Source organism: Mustela lutreola, chromosome 7 (genome assembly GCF_030435805.1).
Source record: "Mustela lutreola isolate mMusLut2 chromosome 7, mMusLut2.pri, whole genome shotgun sequence".
Lineage (NCBI taxonomy): Eukaryota > Metazoa > Chordata > Mammalia > Carnivora > Mustelidae > Mustela > Mustela lutreola.
Genome location: NC_081296.1, coordinates 70,857,249 through 70,881,084, shown reverse-complemented (window position 1 = coordinate 70,881,084; position 23,836 = coordinate 70,857,249). Strand labels below are relative to the sequence as shown.

General features: G+C 55.5%; 2 protein-coding genes across 5 annotated transcripts; one reads left to right on the top strand and one right to left on the bottom strand.

Annotated features, from left to right (window-relative positions):
• Positions 1–312: 312 nt before the first annotated feature.
• Positions 313–6,806, bottom strand: DUOXA2 (dual oxidase maturation factor 2). The gene is made up of 7 exons (XM_059181425.1): positions 6,685–6,806; positions 3,616–3,787; positions 2,460–2,517; positions 2,060–2,194; positions 1,583–1,796; positions 1,076–1,290; positions 313–715 (listed from the first exon to the last, which is right to left on the bottom strand). Exons 2-7 carry the CDS (start codon positions 3,760–3,762, stop codon positions 522–524), a joined length of 963 nt encoding a protein of 320 aa, XP_059037408.1. The 5' UTR covers positions 3,763–3,787; positions 6,685–6,806; the 3' UTR covers positions 313–521.
• LOC131836227 (dual oxidase 2) lies at positions 4,172–23,554 on the top strand. Of its 4 annotated transcripts, none has more exons than XM_059181418.1 (34): positions 4,172–4,296; positions 4,950–5,033; positions 5,278–5,367; positions 5,628–5,792; positions 6,376–6,563; positions 6,704–6,905; positions 7,045–7,211; positions 7,621–7,681; positions 7,832–7,928; positions 8,354–8,444; positions 8,721–8,823; positions 9,402–9,565; positions 10,176–10,351; positions 10,579–10,697; positions 11,059–11,196; positions 11,417–11,530; positions 11,724–11,926; positions 12,232–12,417; positions 12,834–13,059; positions 13,139–13,232; positions 15,069–15,250; positions 15,808–15,877; positions 16,283–16,366; positions 16,801–17,054; positions 17,199–17,429; positions 17,614–17,713; positions 18,426–18,475; positions 18,736–18,863; positions 19,114–19,267; positions 20,463–20,695; positions 20,937–21,095; positions 21,430–21,585; positions 21,693–21,821; positions 22,112–23,554. In XM_059181418.1, exons 2-34 carry the CDS (start codon positions 4,964–4,966, stop codon positions 22,232–22,234), a joined length of 4,707 nt encoding a protein of 1,568 aa, XP_059037401.1. In that variant the 5' UTR covers positions 4,172–4,296; positions 4,950–4,963; the 3' UTR covers positions 22,235–23,554. The 4 variants fall into 4 exon arrangements, with proteins under 4 accessions (XP_059037401.1, XP_059037403.1, XP_059037402.1 ...); XM_059181420.1 differs by having other exon boundaries at positions 4,173–4,296; positions 16,870–17,054; XM_059181419.1 differs by lacking the exon at positions 4,172–4,296 and having other exon boundaries at positions 4,512–5,033.
• The last annotated feature ends 282 nt before the right edge of the window (positions 23,555–23,836 follow it).

The following is a 23,836-nucleotide window of genomic DNA, read 5'->3' as shown; positions in this document are numbered from 1 at the left end:
GTCAATAAACTGGTTAGCAAATGACCTCAGAAATGCCATTCCCTCCTAGTCCACTCAGCTGAGCCAGCAGAGGGGGATTAAATCGGAAGGCGACCTGTCTGGTCACTGCTACTTGCCATCCACCTTGGGCCAGCTCAGGAAGACGCTGGCTCAGGCGGGTTCCCCTTTGGGCTCACTAGAGGGCGCCCCTCTCACAGAGCCTTGTGTCAAGGCAGAGAAAATGGAGCAGGCTGTTTCCAACCCGGGGAAATCTGCCAAGGACTCATATCCCCCAAGCCTAGAAAAGCCATGGAATGTAACAGAAACAAGTATTTTTTTTAAAAAAGGAAAAAATTTATTTACATCTCACCCTGGGAAACCTTTCCCCGGGCGCAGGCATGCGGCACGTCTGAGGCCGCCTGCTTTTCCCGGCGCCTGCGGCGCAGTGACCCTCCGGAGCTCTCCCGGCCGGAGCCCAGCAGGTATTGCTATCCGGCCTGCAGGGAGCAGAGGCCGGGTAGGAGTCCGAGGTTGAGTACTCCTCAAAGGTTAGTGCTGGTCGTTAAGTCCAGGGCTCCGAACTGTTTAGGCAGTGGGTTGCTCAGGATGAGATGCAAGTTCCCTTTCGCCTGGCTACCGTAGTCCTTGACACTTAGGTCCAAGAAGGTGCGAAGAGCACGGGGTCGTGAGTAGTGGAGACTCACCACCGCCCCTCCGAGGAGGAGGCACAGGACACCTGCGGCGGCGCGGACAGAAAGAAACAGGGTAGTCAGGGCTCCAGGCCAGAGTCTGGCCCGCCCCCTACAACCCTTGGGGGCTACCCCTTGCATTTCCTCCCCCCACCCACACGGCAGAAAGATCTCTAATACGGATTACGTGATACAGGAGTTCATGCGCTAACTGGGGCGAGCCCCCCAACCCTTCAGAGCCCCCTGCCTCATCTGTAAAATGGGCATAATTGCCCGTTTCTAGGAACTATTAAGAGAAGCAAATTAGATAATATATGTGAACTCATTCTGTAAACGGGAGACGAACACATCGGTATAAATCCCGCCCCCACCCCCAGCCTCCCGGAATCGATCCCCTTGGTCCTCACCGGTGGCCAGGGTGACCCAAAAGGCGGCCCCGTAGTGAGTGGTGAGCATGGAGGAGCCAAGGCGGAGCGGGCAGAGAGGCACGCTGGAGATGGTGGCGAAGGCGAAGATGGAGAAGAGCGTGAAGGCGCCGGTGGTCAGGAGAGCGAGGCCGCCGTAAAGCGGGACGGGCATGGAGAGCAGCACGTTGGAGAGGAGCCAGAAGCAGAACGCCACCCTGCGGAGGGGACCCGCCGCACAGTGAGCTGGCTTCCCCCAGCCCCGCTTGCTCTGTGTCCCTACCACAGTACGAAAGGCGGGGCTGGGATGGCGAAGGCGCAAGGGAACCCTCCCGGGGAGTAACCGACTCCCAGCCTTTGCTGGGTCTCTCTGGGTTTCGATGGTCTGTGCGGACCTCAAGACTTTCCGACCCGAGAGGAGGGAGCGGTGGGGCTGTAGCTAGACCTCACATCCTCCGGCGCCGCCCCGACACTCCCTCCCTCCCACGTGCCTTCCCCTCCAGCGCTCACCACAGCGTGGCGGAGCCGTAGTGTCCCGCCAGGCGATACTGGCGGTAGAGTCCGCAGGGACTGCTCGGCGTGAACTTCTCCGCCAAGTAGAGAACAGGATCGGGCAGCCCCTTCTCCAGGGCCTCCGAGTACTGCTCGGCATAGTTCTCACCCAGACGCCAATTGAAGTGCTCGTTGTAGTCTATGGTCTCATTCAGCTGCTGCACTGGGGTCCCTGCGACGGGAGTTCGAGGGCGACCGGGGTCATGGAGCTGCGCACAACCCGGGACACCGCAACTAAGCTACTACGTGTCGGAAAGGGGAGGTGTGAGAGAAATGGGTTTGGCAGCTGTTGGGGGCGGGGGGGGAGGCGGATCCGCGAAGGCTAAAAACTATTCCAGCCTGTGGAGTCTGAGATTTCCTCCAGCTGCCCCTACCACATTCCCCCAGCCATGGGGTCTGCCAATCCAGAAGTTCACTTTGACCCAGCCCCCTCACCTGTGAGCGTAATATTAATTCCCTCCAGGCCAACGTGGAGACCAATGTGAGCGCTGACTCGTGCTGCACTGAAGGCCTTGTAGGATGTGTTGGTGTTCATCTCACCCACTGACCATTGTGCGCTAAAGTGCACGGCTGTGGGGAGAGACACCAGTGTCGGAGGGGAGGGTTAGGGAGAGGACTGGGGAGATGAGATGAGGGGAGTGGTGATGGCAGGTAGGACACTGTGCAGAGTCCATTCTACCCATGGTAAGGGTAGAAGAGTGGGCACTAGAATGAGCTGAAGAACGGAAAGAGGGTGCAGCAAACAAACCCCAAATCTCCATTTTCCCCAGGTGCCCTCCATCCACCTCCATCCTCACCCCAGGTCCTCTCCCCATCTGTGGCACCACACACTCACCCACAATTTCCGCGCCTATGAACAGACTGAGAAGAACTCTCACCAGCCAGAACCAGCGCTGGAGGAACAGGCACCTGGGTCAGGCCCGGTAACTGACACCAGAGTCCCCTTGACCCCATACCACCTAGAGATTTAGTGACCCTGCAACTGTTCCTTTTTGCCCCATACTCTTTTCCCACTTATATTCCTGACGTTTTAAAGCTAAATTCCGTCTTGCTTTTTGTGCAAGTCCCTCTGGAGCCACTGGCATTTCTGATGTTTTCTAGCCCTGCACTTCTGCCTCTCTAGCCCCATTTCCCAGTCCACCCTGCAACCTGGCTCCCTGCCTGGTGTTATCACATCACCTTCACTCTCCCAGCTACCTGGCTCCTGGTCCTGGTCTTGCCGGCTACTGGAGTCACTACTATGATGAGGCTCAGTGAGTCCAGAAGTGCCAGGCAGGCTGGGGTCACCTCCCCCAGGAGAGGGCAGCCCCAGGGTCCTGTTGCCAAGTAGAGGAGGTAGGAATGCAGCCTCTCGGATATTCCTAGGTGCACCAGTTTCCCAAGGAAACTGACACAGATAAAAATTCAGGGAGGCCACGTACTCCTAGACTGGAAAAACAACTTAGGTTCTGGGAGCAGGGAGAGGTCTGGGGGAATTGCCAAAGGATAAGTACTCAGTCTGCTACAGTTTCGAATCCTTTGAAGAAGTCCCTCAGTCCTTAGGATGGGAGCATGCATACCCATGCATCTCAACCCAGCACATCAGTCTCAGCTGCTGGTTTCTCTCCTCTTGGTCGACTGGTCAGCACCTAAAGGCTGAGATTAGAGTGCAGCCACAGTCTGAGGAGAGGAGGGAAACTCCGGCAACATGTGAAGACTAGCATTAGCTCCTGGATTACTGGGCTGGGCACCCACTCTCCGCAGCAGCCTCTTGGATGATCCAGGTAGGGTCAGTCTAGAATGTCTTACACAGGGCCTCCACCTCTCCCAGTCCTTGGGCAGGGAGGGGTCCCTGCTGTACCAGACTTCTGGGTCTGCTCCACCTATGCTCCGCTGGTTCAACGTTTCATCTGACTAGTCACGGAGGCCCTTGTTACAGCAGCACCTGGCCTAGGTCTTTCACAGTCAAGCTGCCCATGACCCTCACGCCCTAGCATCTAGCGCCCGCTTACCGAGTGACCACGAATCCCAGGCAAGATGAGCAGGAAGCTGGCGGCCAAGGCCAAGAACACCAGAATGACGATGAGCAATGGCACGCTGAAGCCGGGGGCATGCCGGGGCTGGGGGTAGAAAGGCAGCTGGCCATTCCACAGAGTCATGCTGCAACTGGCCAAGCTGGGTCCGCTGGAGGGGGAAAAGTGCAAACCTGGCACCAAACCTGGGGCCGCACTTCTCTTTACCCTGTTCCCTGCGTTGGTGGACAGGACTTAAGGGGCTGGTCAAATCTGAGCTCCTCAACTCGCCCCTAAGGAAGCACAGCGGCTGGCTGGCTGCCTTTAAGTGCTCTGGGTTGGCCCAGGCAGGGTTGGGTAGGCGGGAGAGAGGAATTATTTCTCACTGGCTAAAGCCAGTTACTTTCGAGGCTCTGTGGTTTGCTCTATGTTTGAAAGTGGTACAAGACCTGGAGCCCTTTTATAGCAGCCTGGGCAGCTTGCTGGGCGGATGGCAGGGCTTGGCAGCTGGGTGCAGCTCGGAAGAGATCTTGCAAATAAGAGGCGGAGGCTACTATGCAAATGAGGGAGCCCAGCCTTCACAGTAAGAGGGCGAGCCTCCCGTCCAGATGTGGTCACTTGGCGCTGGTCTGACCTGAGTAGACACCAGGGCGGCTGGCCTTAAAGGATCCGCAGAAGAGGGTAAGGGTGTTGCTGGGGTTGGGCGGAAGGATCTTCAGAGCTGGGAGGGGTGGGGGGTAGAGGTATTGCTGTGTTGGGAGGATGAAGCCTGGGAGGAGGGCAGAGAAGCAAAGATTCCAAGAAGAAAGACTTTTGACCTCAGCCAGAAGCTGTAAACCAGAGGTTGGAGGGAGTTTGGGGCCTGATCTTTCCAACCCTCCTATCCATGCACAGGCATTCACCGTGGAGTAGGAGGAGCTGCAGGTCCCGGTTCCCAGCTCACTAACCGCTTTCCCTTCCCTGCCTCCTCTAGGAGAAGCAGTTACTGAGGGCTTGGGGATGGAGGTTGGGAGTTGGGGGGTAGGGGAAGGCAGCCAGGCTGGATGTAAATTTCTGCTTGGAACTGACAACCCCCAGAGGACTGGTAGCCCTGGGGCAGGGGTGAGGGGCATCCTTTAACCAGTGTTAGTTCTTCCAGCAGGTGGAAAGCAGGGACCAGTGTCAGTGCCTACCAGGTGTACTGAAAAGAGTGGCATGTGGATGCGGGTTCTTGGTGATGCTTCTATAAGCTTTGCTCCAGAAACGAAAGCAGCAGGCACCTCCTCCCCTATGTGGGCTGTAGGCACGGGGGATACCTGCTCCTTGTCCCTCACTTTTCACCTCCCACCTCCCAGGCGGCAAGGTCAGCATGCTCTGCCCAAGGCCAGAGGCAGTAATGCTCCTGGGAGCTCTGCTGACTGCATCCCTGGATCCAGCGGGTAAGTGTCCGGTGCCCCTAGCTTCGGGATGTCACCCTGCACCTCCTGAGGGTGGGGGGAAGAAACAGATGGAGGCAGGCTACAAGATCGATCAAATCGCAGCGCGGCTCCGCGGGATGGGAAATTTCCCAGCGCAGCCTCATCGAGGCTCAAGTGTTGGCTCTTGGGTAGAGTTGGGGGCGCTCCGTGAGCGGGAGCTGTCGTAGGGAGGGAAGCGCTGACGGGACCGCTCTCTGACCCGCAGGCGGCCAGGACTCATTCCCACTGTCCTGGGAAGTGCAGCGCTATGACGGCTGGTTCAACAACCAGAGGCATCACGAGCGTGGCGCTGCCGGTGCGTCCTGTGATATGGGTAGGAGTTAGGGGGATGACTAGTAACGCGCAGAGAAGCGGAGATTACGCGCCGCGCAACTCCCCCCATCTCCCCGCCCCCGCGGCTGTCTGCGTAGCGAACTACGCACTCCTGGGGCCAGGAGACCCCGGCGAAGAGGGTCTTGAGGGTGAGGATGGGGATTTGAGGTAGGCGTAGGGAGAAGTCTGTGCGCTTGTAGGGGGCGGGGGTGCTCTGATAGCCCAGCTCCCTGCTTCCCACAGGCTCCCGACTCCAGCGCCTCATGCCAGCCAATTACAAGGACGGCGTTTACCAGGCTCTGGGGGAGCCGCTGCTGCCCAACCCGCGCCGACTCAGCGACGCCGCCATGCGCGGCGCAGCCGGGCAGCCATCCCGCCGCAACCGCACGGTGCTGGGGGTTTTCTTTGGTGAGAGCAAAGTGGGAAGACGCCGGGGGTGAGCAGTCACTTAGCTCAGCGCCTGGGGAGAGGGGCCCTGCGGCCCGTCCGCAAAAGCCCGGGGGACGGACCGCAGACTCCCAGGCACCTCCTCCGCCTTAAGCAACTCTTCCAGCCCTTCTTTATCTCGAGGGATTTGGAAGTGTCGAGTCACGGATACTTGCTTCCCTAATCTTTCTCTTACCCCTTACTCCAAACCTAGGAGTGTCATTGGACCTCCTTTATAGCTCTAGGAGTTGAGTCCCCTGCCACCGCTCTCCTACCCGTACGATTATATCCTCTTTCCTCCGAAGTGAAAGGAGGAGGCAAGATCTGTTGGATGACGGGAATTGATTTGGGGGAGCCCTTATATTAATTATATTATTTTGATTCTTACAACAACGTTATGAGGTGGCTCGAGAGGGTACTATATCCCTACTTTGAAAATTAGAAAAAAAGACCCGGAGCTGGTGGCCGAGCTTGCACTTCAACATGTCTTTTGAGTCTTGAGAAACCTAGAGAAACTCCGAGCCCATGATGAGTGGCGATTCTCATCCGTATGCCATGGCCGCAGGCTACCACGTGCTCTCGGACCTGGTGAGCGTGGAGACCCCCGGCTGCCCAGCCGAGTTCCTCAACATCCACATCCCGCCCGGCGACCCGGTGTTCGACCCCGACCGGCACGGGGACGTGGTCCTCCCCTTCCAGAGGAGCCGCTGGGACCCCGAGACCGGACGGAGCCCCAGTAATCCCCGCGACCTGGTGAGACTAGGCGGCCGGGGTCCCGAGGTCGCGGCCCGACAGGGCGGGGCGGGGCTCCCACCCCCTCGCCCACCCACACCCGCTTCTGCTCCCCCACCCCCGGCTCACTCTGGCGGCTCACCGTCTTCGTGCCCCTGCAGAGCAACGAGGTGACGGGCTGGCTGGACGGCAGCGCCATCTATGGCTCCTCGCACTCCTGGAGCGACGCGCTGCGGAGCTTCTCCGGGGGGCAGCTGGCGTCGGGGCCCGACCCCGCCTTCCCCCGGGACGCGCAAAGCCCCCTGCTCATGTGGACTGCGCCCGACCCGGCCACCGGACAGCGCGGGCCCCGGGGGCTGTACGGTGAGGCTGCGGGGCGGGCTGCGGCGGCCGGGGCGCGGGTCGGGCCGGGGCGGGCTGCGGGCGGCCACACTGGCGGTCAGTCCGCTGCTCACGTCCTCCCCTGCGTCCCCCGCGCCCTGCGGCCCCGCGTCGCGTGCAGCCTTCGGGGCGGAGCGAGGGAACCGCGACCCCTTCCTGCAGGCGCTGGGCCTGCTGTGGTTCCGCTACCACAACCTGTGCGCGCAGCGGCTGGCCCGCGAGCACCCGCAGTGGGGGGACGAGGAGCTGTTCCAGCACGCGCGCAAGAGGGTCATCGCCACCTACCAGGTCAGTCACACGCCCCGTCCCCGCCTCCCCCCGCTCGGTAACCCCCCCCCCCACACACACACACACTGCCCGCTGCTGCGCCGGAGACTCCGCTGCCCCGCAGAGCCCTCCATCCTCACACAAACAGCCCCCAGAACTGGAGCTAACGTCTAGGAATGGACCCGGAAGATGAGCAGCAGGCCAAGGGCCATTATACACGAGACTTGGCTGTGGTTATTAGTTATTAGGCCACTGCCATCCCATGTTCCCAGTGGGGGACAGGCCTCTGCCCCTGTCCTGTTGGAGTTGCCTCCCTCCTGACTGCCCCTGCCTGGCCCTCACCGCCCACCTAAGCCTTCCTTGGGCTCAGACCGCTCTCAGCATGGCTGCTCCAGCACTTGCCTCCCTTTTGCCCTGTCTTGACCCTCAGAACATAGCTCTGTATGAGTGGCTGCCCAGCTTCCTGCAGAAAACACCCCCACGATATACAGGTAAAGGAGTTGGGGGGGAGACACCTGGGCTGCCGTGGGGGGACAGTGAGGGACACTGGTCAGGATATACAGGGGAAAGAAAACAGGTGGCTGCATGTGATGGCAAGATGTGATAAGGAGTCTATTTATCTTCTTACCCCTATTGGGCAGGGTATCGTTCCTTCTTGGATCCCAGCATTTCCCCAGAGTTCCTGGCAGCATCTGAGCAGTTCTTCTCCACCATGGTGCCTCCTGGCGTGTACATGAGGTGAGGGAGAGGCTGGCAGAGGTAAAGGGAGCACACTGGCAGAGGTAAAGGGTCAAGGACCTTAGGGACCTGGAGACTTTTATACACCTCCACAGTTTGAAGGGGAAGAGAAGCAGATTTGAAACCCTAAATAAGACGCAGGGGTAGGAGTTTCAACCTTAACAACCCCTCCTAATGGCTGGGCTTTAGTTGCTGACAATAGGATTTGTCCAGCAGCTTGTTACTCTGGTCCCTCCTTCCCTTCCCACTCTAGGTGGACAAAGAGCAACCCATACCTTCAGTCCACACATATTGCCACATCCCTGCTGTGTTCAAAGAAGTTGCATCCTCAGTCTTGGCCAAACCCCTAGGAGTCCCTCACCCCATTCAACCTCATCTCAGCTTTCCCCCTGAGTTCTCATCCCATTTTTGATTCCCCATTTCAGAAATGCCAGCTGTCATTTCCAGATGGTCCTGAATGAGGGTTTTGGCCACTCCCCAGCTCTCAGGGTCTGCAACAGCTACTGGCGTCGGGAGGTCAGCCTGGGGTCTGGGTCAGGGGAAGATGGGTCAATGTCTGTTTTGGCACACAGGCTGGGAAAAGCAACCATTCCAGATCTTGGGTGTTGGCACTCCAGATAGTAGGAGATGAAGGAATGATCAGAAAATTATCTAGAGACAGCAGCTCAAGAGTCAGGATGGGCCAAAGGCTCTCAGTCCTGAGGTGCTGCATGGTTTAGGATGACAGGGACTAGGCTGTGGGAAGAGGCCCAAGAGCTTATCCTGAATGTGTTATTATTTTTTTTTTTCCAGAATGCCAGCCTGAACAGTGCCCAAGCCGTGGATCAGCTGCTACTGGGAATGGCCTCCCAGATTTCAGAGCTGGAGGACAGGATAGTGGTTGAAGATCTGAGGGGTGAGCTTGGGAGCCAGAGGGGATAAGAGCCAGAGGCTCGGGAGCCTGGGGAACCTTCTGAGTGAACCAACAGTCAGACCCTAGGGTACCTACAATGCAGAAGCACAAATATACATGCTGCAAATAGCCATTAGAAGAAAAAGTTTTTAACTTTTTTTTTTTCTTAATTTGAGTTTAGTGTGGTTTTTCATTCTAAATTAACCTGTGTCTGAATATGTTGGGGGGAGGGGTGACAGCACAATCTCCTTGGTGCTTAGGTCTCTAAAGATTTTCATCCAGTCCTGTCTTGAGGTTGAGGAGGTAAAGAACAGAGAATATACTGCTTGGTGATTAGAACAGTCTTGAGTCCCAGGGGAAGATTCTTGCCAGAAAAATTGCCCTTGATCACACATGATAACATTGTGCACGCCCATGTGTATGTTAGGGAGAGCCCCACATAGAGGCAAGGCTGATATTGGCACAGGTCACATGTGGGGAGTGTGCCAGAGACAGGTAGTGCCAACAGCCTAATGTAAGGTTGCTGGGCGAAGAAGGGTCAGGATGATTCAGCCCTATAGCCTTGTGTCTCTCCTTCTCAGACTACTGGCCTGGTCCTGGCAAGTTCTCCCGCACAGACTACATGGCCAGCAGTATCCAACGTGGCCGAGATATGGGACTGCCCAGCTATACCCAAGCCCTGATGGCTTTGGGGTTGGATACCCCACAGAACTGGAGTCACATCAACCCCAGTGTAGACCCCCAGGTGAGAAATAGTAATGATGGCAATAGGAGCTAAAACTTTCTTAATTTAAGACCTGTATACATGTAACTCATTTAATCTATATAAAAAATGCTATAGGATAGATACTTTCATCATCCTTATCTTACCAATGACATAGTCGCTAAGTCAGTCCTAGAGACAGAATTTAAATTCAGCCAGCCAACTCCAGAGTACATTCCTCACCACTACACTGTACCACTCCTGCAGGGTGGCCTGGGTTGGGTGCCAGTGTCCTATTTCTGCAGGCTCCCTCCTGCAGGAATGAATTAGGTGACCTTGAAGCTGCTTATCTCTGGGACCAGATAGTCTGGGCACTGGTGGTCAGAGAATATGGTCCTCAGGCACTTAATGGTGGTCTTAGCCTGGGCAGGGACACACTGGTCCTCCCATCGGACTTGCCACTCCTGAGGGGGACTGCCTAGGAAGAGGAGACCCCCTCAGGCCTGAGCAACAAGATAGGCAGCTGACGGAGTCCTGTGTTTGAAGGAGGGAGCATCAGCGAGTGCTCTCCCTAACATGCACATGGGCGTGCAGTGCACAAACACACACACAAATGGGCACACACACACTCCTCACCTCCCATGGTGCCCAGGTGCTGGAGGCCACAGCTGCCCTGTACAACCAGGACCTGTCCCGGCTGGAGCTGCTCCCTGGGGGGCTCCTGGAGAGCCATGGGGACCCCGGGCCCCTCTTCAGCACCATTGTCCTCGACCAGTTTGTGCGGCTGCGGGATGGCGACCGTTACTGGTTTGAGAACACCCGGAATGGGTAAGGCCTGCCTGGGTCCCTTCCTCAGACTTCACCTTGGCCTGGGCCCCAGGCTGCCTGCGTGTAATGTCAGTGGCTGATGTGGGCCCTTGATTCCCAGCTGGCCTTCCTCCTCCTCCTCCTCAGCCCTTCTGGGTCTCTTCCCTCATCTAAGGCCCTGGGTCCCAGATTGCTGGAGGCTGGCAGCCCCTTCCCATTCCAGCAATTCCTGACTCTCTCCAACTTAGGCTGTTCTCCAAAGAAGAAATCGCAGAAATCAGAAACACCACCCTTTGGGATGTGCTGGTGGCTGTTACCAACGTGGACCCCAGTGCCCTGCAACCCAACGTCTTTATCTGGCAGGACGGTGGGTGGCCTGGGAGAACATAGTGAATGGCAACCAGCGAGAGGACCAAGGATGGGGGACAGGAGCACTTGGTCCTGTCCAGGGAAGCAGGTGCCAGGCAGCCTGTTTGTTGTGGTGCTGGGAAGCCTGCATTGGCCTGCCTCCCCTAGTAGGACTGGACTAGTTTGCAGGCTGCACTCTGTGGTCAGGCTGCGGTGGGTGCTGAGAATAGGATATGGAAGGGAACTTTTTGAGGAGAACAAGCCCTAGAGAGGTGGGCCTGGAAGGGGAATTGTACCTAGTTCTTTACAGGAGAAAGAGGAGTCGTCCCTGGCCCTGAGTGAGATGCTGACTTTGAGGTCTTCTGTGTCCTTTCCCTCAGGTGCCCCCTGCCCTCAGCCTCGGCAACTCACAACCCAAGGCCTGCCCCATTGTGTGCCCCTGACCATACTGGACTACTTCGAGGGCAGTGGTCCTGGGTTTGGCATTACCATTGTGGCTCTCTGCTGTCTTCCGCTAGGTGAGCTCTCCACATGCTCACCCACTTTTCTTCCCCTGGCCACCCCTGCGCCTGCCGACTGTCCCTGCCCCTCATAACCTGCTGGTCTGTGGCATGAGCTCCTTGCCACTGTCAAAGCCCGGCTCAGAGGACCCTGTGAGGGAGGGGCAGCAGCAGAACCCTCAGTGAAGCTGCAGGCAAGGGGCTCCCCTCTCCACAGGCTCTTTCTGATCTCTTCCAGTGAGTCTGCTTATCTCTGGTGTGGTGGCCCATTTCCGGAGCCGAGAGCGCAAGAGGCTACAGAAGAAAGGCAAAGAGAGTGTGAAGAAAGAAAAAGCCAAAGATGGTGTGCCAGGTAAGATGGGGCTGAGGGGAGGGAGGAGCTGGGGACCAGATAGGGAGCCCAGGGAGAAAAACCAGGTTACAGATATGGGGAGAAAGCCAGGCTTTGGCGTGCCTGCTCAGACTGATAGAGTGGAATTTGCTTGAGGTCAGGGCTTGGGTATCTACCTCTGCTGAACCGCTCTGCCCAACTGTCCTTTCCCCAGCGATGGAGTGGCCGGGCCCCAGGGAGAAGAGCTATCCCATCACCATCCAGCTGCTCCCAGACAGGCGCCTGCAGGTCCTGGACAGGCGGCTCTCTGTGCTTCGCACGGTCCAGTTGCGGTCCCCGCAGCAGGTCAACCTCATCCTTTCCGGCAACCGCGGACGTCGCACCCTACTGCTCAAGATCCCCAAGGAGTATGACTTGGTATGGCTGTCCTGCTTCCCCTACCTGGAATGCTCACCAGTCTCCCCTCTCAGAGCGAGTCCTGTCAGCTCACCCTCTCCTCAGCTACAGAGCTTCCCTGTGAAGGCAGTGCTGGGGAGAGGCAGACCCGGCACTCCACGTGACCCTCCCTCTGACCCCCTTGGGCCACTCATCTGGTTCCAGCCTGGATGGAGGGAGGGGGCAGGGGACAACTTTTCTCGTCTTCCCTGAACTCAAGGTCCTTTTGAGGGGAGGCTGAGCCAGAGTTGGAGCTCCGAGCACTGAGCGGGCTTCCTCCCACCCAGGTGCTGCTGTTTAACTCTGACGAGGAGCGGGGCACCTTCGTGAAGCACCTGCGGGACTTCTGTGCGCAGTGGGCTCTAGGCCTTGACGTGGCTGAGATGAGAGAGAAAGAGTTGTTCAGGAGGGCTGTGACCAAGCAGCAGCGGGGCCGCATCCTGGAGATCTTCTTCAGACACCTGTTTGCCCAGGTGCCATGGCTCTGTCTTTTGGAGACGGGACATGGCTGGACAGGATCTTACCTGGGGTGAACTAAGCTTCTGGTCTGTGGGCTGGGGACAGTCAGCCTTGACTGAATCGTAGCTTTGCCACTCACTCCCTGCCTGACCCGCCAATCCCACCACACCCAGCTAGCACCATTCCTTACTGTGTAAATCTCCTGGATTTTGGGTCCAGGGAGAAAATGGGCTGGCTGCTAGAAATTGGAGTCTCCCCCTCAACAGGAGAGCCAAGACCCAAGTCAGAAGTGTATCTAAGGACCGGGAGTAGCCACAGGGCTCACCCTTTCTAAATTGGACTTTGGGGAGATGGAAAGGGTCACTGAACTGCACCCAACCCAGGCCTCACCTCCTTCTCTCTCCCTCCCTCTGCTGCTGCCCGGGGGCAGGTGCTGGACATCGACCAGGCAGACGCAGGGACCCTGCCCCTGGACTCATCCCAGAAAGTACGGGAGGCCCTGACTTGCGAGCTGAGCAGAGCTGAGTTTGCCGAGTCCCTGGGCCTCAAGCCCCAGGACATGTTTGTGGAGTCCATGTTCTCACTGGCCGACAAAGATGGCAATGGCTACCTGTCCTTCCGGGAGTTTCTGGACATCCTGGTGGTCTTCATGAAAGGTAGGGGGAAGGTGGGCCATTCCAGGAACCTGCAGTCTTTCAGCGCAGAGGTGACCTGCATCCCTCTTTCTCTTCCCAGGCTCTCCAGAGGACAAGTCCCGCCTGATGTTCACCATGTATGACCTTGACGCAAATGGCTTCCTCTCCAAGGATGAGTTCTTCACCATGATGCGGTATGGTGTGGGCCCTTCCAGTTCTGAGACTCCCTGCTATTTGAGACAGGGAATGTCAAATCAGAGGGTGGGTGAGGAGGGTATGTGACCATCTGTACTGAAAGGTGGCTTAGCTGCATCCTCCTAGACTCGAAGAGCATCTAGCTTCATGAGAAGTTTATCTGGCCAGGCCCCTGCCTCTAGGAGGGTCTGTTATCTGCGCTGTCTGTACCAGCCAGAAAATTCTCCCTCCCTAGTTAAAAACAAACAGACAGATAAACAAGCAACAACAGCCAAACCAATATGACCAATAACAAAAGTCTATCAGCCCCCTTTTGGATGCCTTTGGACCTTTATAAACTCTTGTCCACTGTACATAACACTGTGCTTTGCCCTGTGAAATAACGACCAAGATGAGCTTGGTCATTCTTCCTGTATTAATCACCGTGACATACAGGAGGAGAAACATAGAAAGTTCCTCTATATTCCAATCCTCTTTCTTCTTCTTGCGTAAGCTATTTCTGGTTAGGGTGTGCTGATAAAGACCAGTTTTGGGTGCATGGACTTCTTATTCTAAAAAACACTGTTCCGGTTACACAGCCCCCTTCAGCTCCGTAAGGACAAGGGTCTGATTTCTCTTTTATTTCCCACCGAACCCACCTCTTCTTCACTGTGATTGGCGGGTATTAAATACAAACTTACCTGGATCACATGGAATAAGTGAACAAATTAATAAATAGAATGCATAAAATTGTGCGGAGTCTTTTACCTTTTCTACCTCTCCATTGCCTTCAGCATTTCCCTGAACTGCTGCATCCCTCTTGCACCCCAGATCTCCACAATTGGGCATGGGCGTCTAAAAGGCTGGGGTGAAGCTGCCTGGGTGGCTGAATCAGTTAAGTGGTCATGATCTCAGGGTTGTGGGATCAAGCCCGGCATTGGGTCCGTGCTCAGCCTGGAGCCTGCTTGAGATTCTCTCCCTCCATCTCCCCCTGCCCCTCCCCCCCACCTCTGCGCGCACTCTCTCTCTAGTCAATCAATCAATCAATCTTTAAAAGGCAAGGGTGAAGCCGATTGCAGTCCATCCCTCACTGGGGGTGCCATCGCAGACCCAGGCCTGGGTGAGACTCTAGGGAATCCAGCAGAGGGTCCCTGTCCCCTAGGGCTGAGCAACCACCATCTCCTCCTACCAAGTTATGAATCCTGCTCAGTTTCGCTTGGATGATGCATTTTTTGAAATGTGTTTGCTGGGCCATGTGCACAGACGTCTTCTGTTGGACTCACACAAATGTGCATGGTTGGTTGGTTTGTGTCCCAAAGCTCAGCCTATAAAAAGAGTGTGGCCACCGCATCAGCCAGTCTGGGTGCTATCAGATGGGGTGTGGAGACATTCCTGCATGGGCCCTGGGGTGTTGGCACAAGGAAGCGGCAACCATTGTAGCTACATCTCCTCCCCCCACACCCGGGCCATCTGTGCCCTCACTGGACTGTGAAAGGGGAAGGCCAGAGGCGGCATGGGATGCATTAACGCAAGAGAGTGGGCAGAGAGCCTGTCACGTGAGAAGCCCGTGGCCCATCTGGACATGTCTCTACACTAAATGGACAATTATCCCAGCTCTCAATGCCCCCTCATTTGAGGGCTGCCTTCCGTAATTGGTCAAGGTCGCTTTCAATTTCAAACCCTTGGCCGCCCCACCCAGCTTCATGTCAGCTGCAGGCTAGATGAACACCTTCTCAGTGCCATTTCCTGGGTCATTGGTAACCACATGAGATAATCTGGGGCCCGCCCCACCCTGCTCCTGCCTGAACCTGACCTTGCTGGATGACAGTCTACTCTGTCTCTCCTCTTCCTCCAAGGTCCTTCATTGAGATCTCCAACAACTGCCTATCCAAGGCCCAGCTGACAGAGGTGGTGGAGTCCATGTTCCGGGAGTCTGGCTTCCAGGATAAGGAGGAGCTGACGTGGGAGGACTTCCATTTCATGCTGCGGGACCATGACAGCGAGCTCCGCCGCACGCAGCTCTGCGTCAGAGGTGGAGGTGTGTGTATGTAAGAAGTTGTAGGAGTCATGGAGGGGTGTTCCTTCAACATGAGAGTGGATAGGACCTGGGTTGTATGTCTCCCCAAGTCTTTTGTGCCTGGTATAGAGCCAAACACTTGTCATCAAGGGTGTCACGTACAGCTGTACCATTTGTGCACTGGACAAAGATGCCTACTGAGAGGTCAGGGGGTGGGCTGAAATCCAGCCTACATGCCACTCACTGAGCTCGTGGGCACTGCCTGGGATACACCTAGTCAAAGGAAGAGGCATTATTTTCTTTATACAAAAGATGCAGGGTTGCATCTGCCTGCAGTGGTCCCCTTTCCCAAATGTACCAAGTCACTACCTCGCCGAGCAGTGACTGCCCTGTGCACAATGGGTGCTCAGTATGGGCAGTGAGTGGAACAAAGCTGGAACAAGAGATGAGAATGTGACAAAGTCACTGGCAAGTGCTGTGGCAGCCTTCCTAGAGAAGTGGGGTGGCAGGGTTGGGGGCAGTCTCCTATGCTTCTGCCCTGGTGGGGAAGCTGTCCAGACTCTTGTTCTTCACTTCAGGTGTTGGTGACATCTTTAAACCAAACATCAGCTGTCGCGTCTCATTCATCACTCGGACTCCTGGGGAACGGTGAGCAGGAATGGGGTATCGGCAGGTCCCCTGAAGAGAAGTGAAGGAAGGAGGACTGGCTGCGTCAGTCCCTGGGACCAGATATTTGCCCTCTGAAAGTAGCTCTTAGTCCACGATCGATCCTGGCCCAAATTCCACTGCTTCCCACATCTCATGTGGCTCAGGAGCCTGGCTCTCTCCCTGCCACTCCAGGATAGAATCTTCTAAAACAGAAGACCAGATCATATTCGTTCATTCTGCCCTGCCTCTCCTGCCTGGCTTCTCTCTGACCAGTTTTATGGGCAGGTTCTGTGGGCAGCCCATGGGGACCAGGATCCATCCCCATCTTCTGAAGTTCTGATCTGGTGGTTCTTCTCCTGGCTGGCAAAGACAAGGAGAGAACAAGCCCCGTTTTCCATTTCTCAGCTCCTGCTCCCAGAAACGGGAACTCCCTCCCTCAGAAGCCTCAGAGCTCGGAGGCCCTGGGCTGAAGAAGAGGTTTGGCAAAAAGTGAGTATTTTCCAGAACATCAAGCCCAAGGAAACATGGGGAGAAGCCTCAGAGTCTCTGGGCCTGGCCTACTCCTCCTGGACACACAAGGCCATGTGTCTCATTCCCTGACTGGTGGGACACAGAGTCAGTGATTCTTTGACATCTTCCAAGCTCTGCACCCTTATCTTCAGGCATAGGGCCTGGCACGCAGAGGCAAGACTGAGATGGCAATAGGGGGTCTTTTGGCTCCTGCCTGCTTTGGGCACAGCTGCAAGGCCTGTGCAGGGAATAGCAAGAGGGAAGGACAGTCGGACAGAGGGAGATGAAGTGGAGTAATGGGGAGACAGAAGAGTGGGCATAGATGGAGCAAATAAATATGAGAGGTGCAAGTTGGGGTCTGCTCACCAGGTGCTGTTTCCTTCATCTGTTCTGGCCCCTCCTAACCCTGCCAGGTCTCCTTCATGGGGCAGCATTCAGGGGATGCTAGGGCCCCTGGGACTCATGGTCAGTGCCTCCCACAGCTGCAGGGTGGCAGGGTCCACTCCCCGGCTATACACAGAGGCGCTGAAGGAGAAGATGCAGCGGGGCCTCCTGGCCCAGAAGCTTCGGCAGTACAAGCGCTTCGTGGAAAACTATCGGCGGCACATCGTGTGTGTGACGGTCTTCTCAGCCATCTGTGCGGGCCTGTTTGCAGAGCGTGCTTACTGTAAGAGCTCTGGGCTGTGGGCAGTGGGAAGGGAGACATGGAGAGTCTTCTGGGGGCTCTTTCCACCGGAGCCCGGGTGTGCCAACTCAGGCCCGGGCCCCCAACCTCTGGGCCGTGCTGATCCACCCCTTGCCCCCTCCCCAGATTACGCCTTTGCCTCGCCGCCCTCAGGCATTGCAGAGACCACCTTTGTGGGCATCATCCTGTCCCGGGGCACAGCCGCCAGCATCTCCTTCATGTTCTCTTACATCCTGCTCACCATGTGCCGCAACCTCATCACCTTCCTGCGAGAGACCTTCCTCCACCGCTATGTGCCCTTTGACGCCGCCGTGGACTTCCACCGCTGGATTGCCATGGCTGCTGTTGTCCTGGCCAGTCCGTGGCTCCTGGGCCCCCTCTCCCACCCCTATTGCTGCAACCCCCTGGGTCTACCTGTGGGGGAAATAGTGAGGAGACTGGATCTACTCATCCCCCCATCTGTCCCTCTGGGCATCCTCTATCCCTCAGGGTGGGAGGTAGGGTCGGGCCTGGGTGGCATCTTGAATGGGGTCTCTCTCAGTTTTGCACAGTGCTGGCCACGCGGTCAATGTCTTCATCTTCTCGGTCAGTCCCCTCAGCCTGCTGGCCTGCATGTTTCCCAACGTATTTGTGAACGATGGGTCAGTTCTGGGGAGGGTTCCCCCTTGGGACATTTGGGCAGGCCAAAGGGCATAATGGAAAAGCAAGAGATGGCCATGGACACTCTGCTCTGTCTTTGAATGAGGGTGAGAAGCCTGCTGGGGAAGCTGAAAGTGACTTCCTTGCCATGGAAGGAAGCTGGCCTTAATTATCTGGGAAAGGTGTTCAGGAGATGAATCAGAGACCCTTTCCCATGTGTGCCTGGCATAGAGCATGGCCTCTTAGCCTATCCTTCATTCACTGGGCAAACATCTATGGAGCACATCTTATGGGCCCATTCAGGTGCAGAGAACAGGCAGGCCAAATTCACACACTCATTCAGCAAATACTTACTGAGTCTTTACTACGTGCCTGACATTGTTTGAACATAGGGATTAGAGCAATGAGCAGAGCAGAGCCCCACCCTCGCCCCCACGGAGCTTACAGAATATGAACCAAGCACTCAAGGAAGCAAATGTCAGCTGTGGTAGGAGAGTTCAAGATAACACAGGAGGAAGAATGGCCGAAAGAGCAGAGGGTAGACCTGTGGGAGGCTGGGTGCCATGTTCCTTGGATGGACCCCTAGCCATCTGAGTGGTGGAGGTCCAGGAAGCTCAGCGGTCAGTGCTGGTGGGAGCAGCATTACATGGTGACGGTTGGTGGGGGGTGGCCGTCCTGCCCGAGCCAGAAGCTCCATATGCCTTTGTCCCACAGGTCCCAGCTTCCCCAAAAGTTCTACTGGTGGTTCTTCCAGACGGTCCCAGGTAGAGAGTGGGGCTGTATGTGGGGTCTGGGGGTTCTAGCTGAGGATCTCTGCTTGACTTCCTCTTCCCATGAGTACCTCCTTGTTTGTAGTGGTCATGGTTTCTTTCTTGTCTCCAGGACAGGCCCCAGCTGCAGTTAAGCTGTTCTGGGGGGCGTGGGAGGTCAGAAAAGGAGGGCAGAATGGGGGCATGCTCTGTTGTATTCTCAGCCCATGCAGAGGTCCTGAGAGCATTCTCTGGCCTTCTTCCCCTGCTCCCAGGTATGACAGGGGTGCTGCTGCTCCTGGTCCTGGCCATCATGTATGTCTTTGCCTCCCACCACTTCCGACGCCGCAGCTTCCGGGGCTTCTGGCTAACCCATCACCTCTATATCCTGCTCTACGTGCTGGTGAGGGCTTCCTCTGGGCGGGGCCAGGCCATAGGGCAGGGATGAGCCCTCATGAGGGATAGGGAGCTGGCTGAACTGGACCTAAGATCTCAGAGTGAGACCCTGAGATCAGAGACCCCAGTCTGTGAAGTCTATACTGGCTTCATTGACCCAGGCCGAGGGCCCAGGCAGGAAGTGTCTGGGCAAGGGGAGTGCGGGGTTTGGGGGCACCTGGCTGGGCCTGAGTTGTACTAAATGGCCTTTTCTCCAGATCATTATCCATGGCAGCTTTGGCCTGATCCAGCTGCCCCGTTTCCATATCTACTTCCTGGTCCCGGCACTGATCTATGTGGGAGACAAGCTGGTGAGCCTGAGCAGGAAAAAGGTGGAGATCGGCGTGGTGAAGGCAGAGCTGCTGCCTTCAGGTACCAGGCCCAGCCTGACCCTGGGGGGAGCAGTAGAAGTCAACTCTAGGGATATGTGGAGACAGCTCCCTAGGCCTCCAGACCACCATTGAGGTTTCTTAGAGCCCCTTGGGGAACCCGTGCCTTTCCTGATGTAAACGGAGCCCCATAAAGGGCTATGCTTGCCCCCAGGAGGACTTGCAAACAAGTAGAAGTAACCATGAGAAGAGGCAGCTGGAGGTTCATACAGAGAGGTTTAAGGATAACACAGAGCCCACACCCCTTGTATGTGGCCCGAGTGCACCTTGGGGATCCATGTATACTCCTCCCTTCTCCACAAATAACCCCCCCCCCCCCCAATCAGAGATGAGCAACTGGCATTTCAACAACATTTCAAGAGTCTATGTTGACCAAGGTGAGGATTCACATCACTGTAGAGGCTGGCAGATGATTGTAGGTATTGTGGGACCATCTAATCTTCAGGACCAAGTAAGAAAATTAACCTCATTTCAACTTTATGTCAATTAAGATTACTCAAGGACAAAAGCTCAGCATGGTGTTAGTATAACCTTTGTACTCTCCAGTACTCGCAAGTCAACTTTTTTTTTTTTTAATCAACTTTTTTTAACAAAGAGAGAACAGGCCTGAAGCTCAGCCACAGTCAGGTACCAAATAGTATCCAGCTAAAATCTGATAAAATGTGCTGCCTTCTATTCAGAACACATGGTACTGGTTTTTCCCCCTGTCTTAGTGAGCTGAAGTTTGTCAAAGTAAATCAAATTGAAAAAGTAGGTCAATTTAAAGAAAAGTATTAGGGAAACAATAGTGCAGAGGTGTGCAGAAATGGCCCATCACAAAGGTAATTCTCAAATGGTAGAGGTTTGGTAAACACTGAGATGGTCCTTGGGGACCCTGAGGTCCCCTGACCTGTAGGTCGATATTCAGGACAGTGATACACGGCCTGGGCCTTTCGTCAGAATAAGGAGTGGAGGGGAGGCGAGAGGTGGAACCAGGAGCAGAGAAACTCAGCTCTTGGGTTACCCAGGAAAGAGAGAAGGGGATCCTCCAACTCCCACCCCCAGGAACTCCACTTGTTCAGACCATATATGCCCACTCCCTATGCCTCAGGTGTGTGGAGAAGACAGGGTATCTGCCTGTCCTTAGGTACTAGGAGCAAGCCTTCTGATCCCTGCCCTTGCCTGCCCATGACCCCCAGGAGTGACCCACCTGCAGTTCCAGCGGCCCCAAGGCTTTGAGTACAAGTCGGGACAGTGGGTGCGGATCGCCTGTCTGGCTCTGGGGACCACTGAGTACCACCCCTTCACACTGACTTCTGCACCCCACGAGGACACGCTCAGCCTGCACATCCGGGCGGCAGGACCCTGGACCACTCGGCTCAGGGAGATCTACTCACCTCCAACAGGAGATGGCTGCGCCAAATACCCAAAGGTGACCAGACCCAGGCCAGATGAGCTACCCACCCCACATCCCCTTAGCAGGCCTTGCCCTGCAGCCCCAGGCTCCCCAGCGTCCCTCCCCTCCCCCAATCTAGAGACCGGTCTTTCCAGGTAATGCCATGGTACCCCCTTTCGCCTCACTCTATAAACATACCCGCCTTTCCCTGCCTCCCTCCTCTAGCTTCAGAACTATTGTGGTGGAGGAGCTTAACTCCAGCCTACTCTTCTTGCAGCTGTACCTCGATGGGCCATTTGGAGAGGGCCACCAGGAATGGCATAAGTTTGAGGTGTCAGTACTGGTGGGAGGGGGCATTGGGGTCACCCCCTTCGCCTCCATCCTCAAAGACCTGGTCTTCAAGTCATCCTTGGGAAGTCAAATGCTCTGTAAAAAGGTGAGTGTCTCTTTCCCATCCTTTGAAGGGGACAGACTGCCTGATTGTGGCCCCACGTCACAGCAGAACAGTAAGAGGAGAAGCCCTCAGCTTCTAGACACCGATTCTGCTGGGGTTATTCATACGCTGTTGTCCACGTGCTCAACATTTGAGGGAGGGTAGGAGGTATAGACAGAAGGGCCTCTAGTGTGATTGGTTGGTTAAAAGCCTGTGGGGCTGCCAACGTTTGGTGTCTGTGGGTGGTTGGAGGCTTTCTGGCCTCTTGGGTGAAGGCATCTGGAGTAGAAGAACCGTGACTGGAGCCAGGTCCTGAGCTCCCGCCATGTGTCCCCAGATCTACTTCATCTGGGTGACGCGAACCCAGCGGCAGTTTGAGTGGCTGGCTGACATCATCCGGGAGGTGGAGGAGAATGACTGCCAGGACCTGGTGTCCGTGCACATCTACATCACCCAGCTGGCCGAGAAGTTTGACCTCAGGACCACCATGCTGGTAGGGCAGGGCCGGCAGTCGGGGCAGCTAGGTGGGCCACCATCTAGACTAAGAGTTAACTCTGGCTCTGTTTGGCGGCGCCCTTCCTCCTCTACTCCCTCTCCCAGTACATCTGTGAGCGACACTTCCAGAAGGTGCTGAACCGGAGTCTGTTCACGGGCCTGCGCTCCATCACCCACTTCGGCCGCCCCCCATTCGAGCCCTTCTTTAAGTCCCTGCAGGAGGTCCACCCGCAGGTCAGTCCCACCTCACCTGTCCTGGGACCCTGGCCCTCCCCTGCCAGGATATCCTGCCTTCAAACACCCTACAGATGTAATCTGAATGGAGGACCAGGATAGGATCAAGAGTTGGAGGAAGGCTTCAAGCCCAAACCCCTGCTGTCCCCAGCTCAAGCCTCCCGCTTCGGGCCAGGGGTCAGTTAGCTGGTCATTCCAGCAAGCTTGAGAAGCGGCTTCTTCCCAGGGTGAGCATCTTAAGCTCTCAGGCCTCTCCTCTCTGCAACCATTCCCCTCAACACACTTGACAGGTACCAAAGATTGGAGTGTTCAGCTGTGGCCCTCCAGGAATGACCAAGAATGTAGAGAAGGCCTGTCAGCTCATCAACAGGCAGGACCAGGCCCACTTCGTGCACCACTATGAGAACTTCTGAGAACCTCTGAGAACTTCCTGGTTCCTGTTTCCCCTCTGTGGACCAGCCCTACCGGCAGCTTCTTTGTCAGAATCCACCTCAGGCCTCAGCTAGAAAGCTGGATGAGCCCCTCCCTCATGGCCCTCTCTGAGAAGGTAGAAAAGATCCCTCCAGCTCAAGTCACAGCAGGTTATGGCAAACAAAAGCAGTGTGGGGACAGCCCCTGCCTTGTAACATCTGTAAAGGTGAAGAGATACAATAGGGTTTGCCTCTGATAGGTCCCCATGTCTCTGTTTTCCTTGCACAAAATCAGTGTGTTTCTTTGGTATTTTCCTGACCAAGGCATTTAAGGGACGATGGGGTGGGGATATCTGATGTGAAGAGAGAGCTAAGTGAGACTCACCTCAGAGCCTATCTCAGAAGCCATGATGCTTAGAACCTGGATAGTCAAACTGCCTCTATTCAGTTTCTGAGGCCTTGTTCCTCCAGCTCCACCCACAACCCCTTCTTGCCCCTAAAGAGAGCTCAAAGAACAAATATGGCTCCCTAGTCCTGATGTTCCCATGGTCAACTAGTAATGCCTGCGGCTGTGATCTTTCTGTGGCCCCTCTTTGAGCTTATGGAACAACCTCTGGGCTCTGAGACCAAGGTAGTCTAGCCTGTCTGCCAGACGCTGAGAACTCCCTTTCAGTTCCCTACTTCCACAGGAGCGGGGTGACCAGCTGTCCTGGTTTGCCCAGGGCTCTCCCTGTACAACCACCAAAGGTCTCCTGTCCTCAGAAACACCTCAGTCCCAGGCAACTCCTCCTCACAGGAGGCAGCCTGGGATGTCACTTCCACACTGGGCTCTTTGAGACCTTGCTTTTCCTTCTCTAACTGACCCTTTCGTAAAAAGTTGGGCTTTAGTTTTTTAAATATAAATTGAAGTATAATTTTCATACAGCAAAGGATACAAATCTTAAAGTTACATGTACATGTACATGTGGTAATACTACTCAAGTCAAGACATACGACATTTCCATCACCCCAGGAACTTCCTTGTACCCTTTCCAGTCAGTCTCCCCCAACCAGTAGAAGCAACCACTGATGTGATTCTTGTCACTCCAGATTAGTTTTGGTCATACTGAATGTATCCTTTGGAAACTGGCTTCTTTCACTAAGCAGAATGTCTTTATGATTCATCCATATTGTGTGTTATCAATAGTATATTCATTTTCATTGCTGAGTTGTATTCTGTTATAGAGATGTACCAAAATGTTTATCCTTCCTTCCACTGATGGACATTTGGGTTGTTTCTAGTTTTTTATAATTCTCAATAAAGCGTCAATGAACATTCTCGTACCTGTCTTTGTTGGACCTAGTGCACTCATTCTTCTTGGGTATATATCTAGTAATGGAGTTGCTGGATCATGGAGTCTCCAACCAACATGAGGGAGGGAGAATTTCTGTTCATCTCCACATGCCTGCCCCAAACTCCTCTCTTCCTTGGTCCCACCCAACCTCTTCTTCCAGGCCAAATGCCTTTGGCTCCCAACCTTTTATATTGAAGAATCTCTCTGGCAAAAGTGGAAGAATGCTGGATCAGAGACCAGAATTCTGGGGCCAACTTTACCCCTAAGTAGC